We start from the raw sequence: 6,148 nt of genomic DNA on the forward strand, positions 1-6,148 counted from the left end.
AGAACAACTAAATCAATATGCTTTTTGCCTATTCAAACTGCTTTCCCCTTAGACACATTAGCCTTGTTTTATGTCAAAGAGATTACAAGGATGCATGGAGTTCCGATATCTATAGTATTGAACTAAGATACTTGTTTTACTTCCTAGTTTTAGAGGAGGTTACAAAAAGCTTTGAGAACAGCATAACCTTTTAAAAAGTAACGCAATCCCCATACCAAAAAACAGTTGACAATCACTCCCCATACCAAAATTAAAAAGTAACACTACTTTGTAGGTTCAGGATACGTGGAATAAAGTAAAAAATTTCACAACCATGCCAAAAAAAAAAGACAAAAAACAAAAAGCCACCAGTTTACTGTAGAAACAGAATTCAAGGAAAAAAAAAAAAAAAAAAAGACTATTTTCCTAGGAGTGAGAAAAAAAATACCCTCTTCCAAATTCTCAAAAAAATTATAAGCGAACCTACATTTTTTTACTTTCAGAGTCCATATAATGTTGATATAAGCATTTTATTGAGGCTGATGACAGTGTCCTTTAGATCATGCACTGAATATCTTCAAACTCGCTCTCTTGATCCTACTAATTTATGGCTCCCTTATGTATCAAGTTGTTTGACACAAAAGAGAAAGGAAAAATATAAATGGAGAAGTTTTGGATTAATTGTTATCCACAAGCCCCACCTTTGCATAATACAAATATACCTTTCACTAACTAAAACAGTCTATGTAACTACCTACCATTTGGCAATGAAAAAGTAATTGAATTCTTGGAGAAAGACTCATTTTCCAGGTCCGCAGAAGTGTTCATGCTGTCGTGTGGTGCAACAGGGTCACAAGGGGTATCCTGGTAGCCATGCCTTCCTGCAACTGGTATCGTTACTGAATCATTTGAGAGCATTAACATTGCAGAAGACATTGTTGGCCGATCTTGTGTCAACTGTTGACAGCACAATAACCCAACTCGAACGCATTTTAATACATTATCTTGGGAGAAAGAACCAATAGTGGCATCTACTAACTCCATTATCCTCTCTTCTTGTTCTAATCTCCAAGCCTGAAACATATATGAATGTATACTTATAGGTTATCCGCATCAAGTTTGGGCTAGCTTGAATTGGGTCCCAGCTTATAGAGACCCTAGTGCACCAGGTTGTGTCCAGGTATTGAATAGATGGACATGAAAGCATGAAATCAATAAAATAATCAAAGAAGTGATCATATTAATATTATATTCGAAATGAAGAAGAGTGGCCCATCACTACTTTAATGGTGGATTGGTAACATTGAAGTAATCATAAACTCAGTGATCTGTTTCTCACAAATGAAGAGCATGCATCTGAGAAGTAGTTTAGTGAGTCTGGTTGGGAAACTAACATTAATTACTCATTGCCCACTGCTTTGATATTGAACATGCCTATCTAAATTAACTCATATGCTGAAAATAGAAGACCTGAGGCAGGTTTTGTTCATTACTTACAAGTTTCAGGAGTTCCCGATTTTGCTCATTCAATTGCGGGTCATAATTTTTTCTTCCACTGATGATTTCTAAAATCAATACACCAAAGCTGAATACATCGATCTTGGCAGTCATGAAGCCTCTGATTGCATATTCCGGAGCCATGTAACCACTGTGGAAATATTTGTTTTCAGTATGATTCTTAGCCCTCAACAAGTCAGGAGGAGAAAATAAAGTACATGATAGCAATTTTGAAAACATGATAGGAGTCTGTCATGACCTATAGAAAGCTAGCCAATTTCTTCTCATGTTAGGTTCATATGGAAAAAAACAAGTACATGATAGTGGTAGTTGCATTGCCCAAGAACAGATATATAGCATTGATTACCATAGTTACAATTTTGTCTCCTATATTTACCACCTCTTCTCTTATATTAGTGCTCTACACATCATGAATGAGACTCCTGATATGTGTTCAATAAATTTGCAAACTCAAGAGAATTTATAATGTCTCAATGCCAAACTTATATATACTTACAATGTTCCTGCAATCCGACGGGTTCTATGGTGTGTCTGTTCATCTTTAAATAGCCTTGCTAGGCCAAAATCTGCTATTTTGGGGTTCATCCCTTCATCAAGTAAAATGTTGCTTGCTTTGATATCTCTATGTATGATTCTAAGCTGTGAATCTTCATGAAGATAAAGAAGTCCCCGTGCCACACCCATTATGATGTTGTATCGCTTTGGCCAGTCTAGCAATGCACTCTTGCTCTTATCTGCAAGCAATACATGTCCAAATTAATGAAATACATAGGTTATAAAATTGGACTACATGCAGGTAAATCATTCAAGTTTATATTTTTGAGAATTATAGACTCAACTTGGACGGGTTGAATCCCAACTCTGCAAGAAGGGCATGCTAATACGATTAAAAACCCATTTTTAAAAGAAAAAATAAATCTACGTTGGTCTGATTGGTTGGCCTTGAATTGACATTTCAAATCACATTGATGAAAGATGCAATTTGACATTGCAGTCAGCAACGACCGATGCTTTCAAGCATTTATTGAGCAAAATTTAAAGGTGGGTAAGATATAACGCAGAGTATTTAATGTCTTCACAAGGATAAATATATGATATTCATTAGGTGCTCATTCCATTATTTTTCTAAAGATGGTATTTATTATATTTTTGTTACAAGTATTATGCTGTTTCATTAAGTACTATTATGCAGTATATACTATGTTAAAAAAAGAACCTCAATATCACTCCGTAAAACAAAGCAATTCAAGGTAACCTACAATAATTCTTCTAAGTAGGGAAAGATTGGGTTGGATTTTGAGTTTTCATCAACTTAATAAAATTGATTAAGAGGCTTTAAAAAATAAAGATATATAATACTAAGAATTAAATCATTAATCCTTTTATTAGATTATGGTAAATTAAAATTTATGGTATGAATAATTTAGTTGGTACTAACTTACTTAGGGGTTGCAATTTATGCGGATTGCTCAAGTCATGACTAACTCAAGTCCAATTCAAATTAAGAAACAATTAACCATACTAAACCCAACTCAGCCTAATCCAACTTGACCTCTAATGTACTCAATTTAAGTAATTCAATTTTATTTTTCTAAACTTGGGTTGAGTTTGGATTGATCAAGTTAGACTTGAATTAATCAGGCTGTATATGATTTAAAATCCATCCACATTTAAAAAAAAAAATATGTTAGTATACATTAATATAGATTAAAATTTAAATATAGATATAACAAAATTTTAAAATAGTAACAAGAAAATAAAAATTGATTTATACATATTTTTCTTTCAAAAAATGAAAAATACATGATATAATTATAGTAAGATATTATTCCTCAAAGTATTTTTTTTTTTTAAAAAGTAAATATCATTGCCTAAGATAATACATATTATAAGTATTATAAAAATATTAAATTGAGTTTGAATTAGATTGGATTGTCCAAATTTTGGCCAGAGACACGAGGATTGAAAATGATTCCTTGAGCTGATCAAAGTGTTGGATTAAGTTCCGCTTTAACTCAGCCGACCCAAGTTACATCCCCATTCCTTCCTCCATTACTTGTGAAAACGATAAAGCAATTAAGGTAGCCATACTAATAAATGAACAAAAGAAATCTAAAATGGTGAAAAGATAAAATGAACAAGGAGCAACAGCCAAGAGGATTACCAAAGAGGAAGTAGTTGAGACTCTTGTTCTGTAGGTATTCGTAAACCAACACCCTATTTTCTCCTTCAACACAACACCCAAACAGCCGTACAAGATTTCTGTGTTGCAGCTTCAACAATAGTCTAACTTCATTTGAGAACTCTTCTCTTCCTTGTGTTGAACCAGGTGTCAACTTCTTCACTGCTATTTCTTCACCGTTTTCCATTATTCCCTGAAATATGAACTTCCATAGATCACAAAATGTAACATAGCGGCAAAAGTTCATCTTGAAAGGGAAATTTGTTCACTCTGAGACTGGGTAACATAGATGTTTTGGTTTCATTGGAAATTGTTGTAATTAAGGACGAAAAAGTCTCAGATAGAGTAATTAATTTAGAAGAGTAGCAATCTCCTTTCAGATAGCCAAAATTCTTAATTGTGGCCACTTTTGAAAGGGAAATTTGTTCACTCTGAGACTGAGTTTCCTAGCTTCTGCCTTTACACACCAGCAGAGAAGTGCAAAATTCATGGAAAATTTCCACAATTAAAATCAATATTAGCAGGAGAACAAGAGGATTAACTCAGGAACAATCCAACAGCTAAAGTCAATATCAGAAATACCTTATAAACAGTCCCAAACCCACCAGCGCCTAGCCGATTGGCTAAACAAAAATTATCGGTGGCAGCAACCAAGGCATCCAAATCATATATGAAATTCCTCGTCCCAATTCTCTCTCTCATTATCTCCTGATCATTGTCTTCGTCTGAAATCCCAGAACCTCCTTTCTCCACTCTCTCTCTTTTCCTCCACTTCATAGCAACACCCAGCACCACAGCTACCAAAACAACTGTTCCAACCGTTAAAATAACTGAAATTTTGATTGCTAAACCACCACCTCCGGCACCATTACCTGCAGGACCCATCACTGGTTCTGTTGTAGGTGACGAAGCCAGTGCTGGGGTGGTGTCTGTGTTGACATAAGGGCCATTAACCCAGTCCTCGTGCACTGGGTCCATGTTGAACTGGATATTGCATGTTGGAGTAGCAATCCAACCTGCCCATTGCCCTAAACAACAAGAATTTATGGCACTTGTCGCTGCCAATAGACATCCACTACAATTATCACCATCAATGTCGCGGGTGCAATCAACATAACCGTAGAGGGTGAGGTTTTCTGGTGCTGCTGTTCTTCCCACTGCATATCTCTTCTCTGATGCACCCGCGGTGGATGAGAGATTCCTCATTAACATCTTAACCTTTACGTCATAAGCGTCAGGATCAGGAGCATGACGGGTATCGTACAACATGAAGGCGATGGTGTAGTCGGTCTTGTTCACAAAGTAATCGCCCGAGTAACGGAGCATGCAGAGAGTATACCATACCTGAGCCACTGTTTGATTGGGGCACGCGCTACGAACACCGGATGCAGCAGCGTCAACGCACAACTGGCAGTCCGATGGGGTTATGGTAGCACGACAGAGGGCGAGGGCCGTCACCGTCTGACTGCTGTCACCGGCAGTGGTGGTAGCAAAACCAGTGGAGGCAGTGGTGTTGCTAAGGGTTTCGAGAGCAAGGTCTAGATTGGAGGAGAATGTTGAATTAGGGGCATAATAGGTGGTTTCACCGCAACTCTGCCCACGAAGGTCTTCATAGGCCAGAGAAAGGTAGGCTGCGAGGGAGATGAGGTAACAACACAGCAATGGAATCGACATCATTGTTGTGCATGCGGTGTTATTGTTGGTAACTATACTCTTGGAAAGAAGCAGAAGAAGACGAAGGAAGATGATGGACCAATTGAAATTAAAACATTGGACCAGCGAAATGTGTGCAGTGCGTACTTGGATATATGCTCAGAAGCTCTGACCTCGTTTATTCAACCTTTTCTCCTGTAATAGACAGACGTGTGGATCTGGGAATTCCATGTTCATATTACATACAGCGCACGTAAACGAAAAAAGTGGGAGGTAGATGAGCCCCATAGATGGTATCAGTCTAATGTATGGCAATAATGTCCTTGGAAGTGATTCAAGTTGAGCAATAGGTGTATATGGCATTTAATAGCTTGACTTGACATTTATCTGCTAAGATGTTCTACATATGTAGGCACCGAATATTATCCCAATTAACCCAAATCAACCCGACCGAAACTAATACACCTTGTCGAAACATGTAGAGTCCAATTATAGACTAGCCTTTTTAATAGATATTCAAGTATATGTATTAATTTATTTTAATTTTTAAATTATACAAGGGATTCTTAGGATGATTCTTTTTTTCGTATATATATAAAAAAGGAATGATTATTGTAAGATGTGTTGGAATGACTAATTTTTTTAAAAACTTAATATTGCGTGTGGTCTTATACATGTATGTTGAGATATTATAGAATTGTAAATTGGTGGTAGAGAGATATTATAAAATTGTGAAACTGTGTTTGACTTTACATGCAATTTCATACCTGTACATGAAGATATCATAAAATTACAAATTAAGGATGAAGAGATACT

The 6,148-nt window shown here is 36.3% G+C and overlaps 1 protein-coding gene across 2 annotated transcripts; it reads right to left on the reverse strand.

Annotated features, from left to right (window-relative positions):
• Positions 1-490: 490 nt before the first annotated feature.
• Positions 491-5,664, reverse strand: LOC117929864 (cysteine-rich receptor-like protein kinase 29). Of its 2 annotated transcripts, XM_034850284.1 has the most exons (6): positions 4,552-5,664; positions 4,262-4,476; positions 3,662-3,872; positions 1,994-2,231; positions 1,477-1,627; positions 491-1,053 (listed from the first exon to the last, which is right to left on the reverse strand). In XM_034850284.1, exons 1-6 carry the CDS (start codon positions 5,354-5,356, stop codon positions 730-732), a joined length of 1,944 nt encoding a protein of 647 aa, XP_034706175.1. In that variant the 5' UTR covers positions 5,357-5,664; the 3' UTR covers positions 491-729. The 2 variants fall into 2 exon arrangements, with proteins under 2 accessions (XP_034706175.1, XP_034706174.1); XM_034850283.1 differs by having other exon boundaries at positions 4,262-5,664.
• Positions 5,665-6,148: the final 484 nt, after the last annotated feature.

Source organism: Vitis riparia, chromosome 14 (assembly GCF_004353265.1).
Source record: "Vitis riparia cultivar Riparia Gloire de Montpellier isolate 1030 chromosome 14, EGFV_Vit.rip_1.0, whole genome shotgun sequence".
NCBI lineage: Eukaryota > Viridiplantae > Streptophyta > Magnoliopsida > Vitales > Vitaceae > Vitis > Vitis riparia.

What these genes read in the sequence shown, in the direction of transcription:
- LOC117929864 (XM_034850283.1), bottom strand. Translation starts at nt 5,356, where the DNA reads ATGATGTCGATTCCATTGCTGTGTTGTTACCTCATCTCCCTCGCAGCC. An exon ending in GGTTTGGGACTGTTTATAAG is followed by an intron (nt 3,873 to 4,261) that starts GTATTTCTGATA and finishes TTCATATTTCAG; the next exon opens with GGAATAATGGAAAACGGTGA. An exon ending in ATCGGGAACTCCTGAAACTT is followed by an intron (nt 1,054 to 1,476) that starts GTAAGTAATGAA and finishes TATATGTTTCAG; the next exon opens with GCTTGGAGATTAGAACAAGA.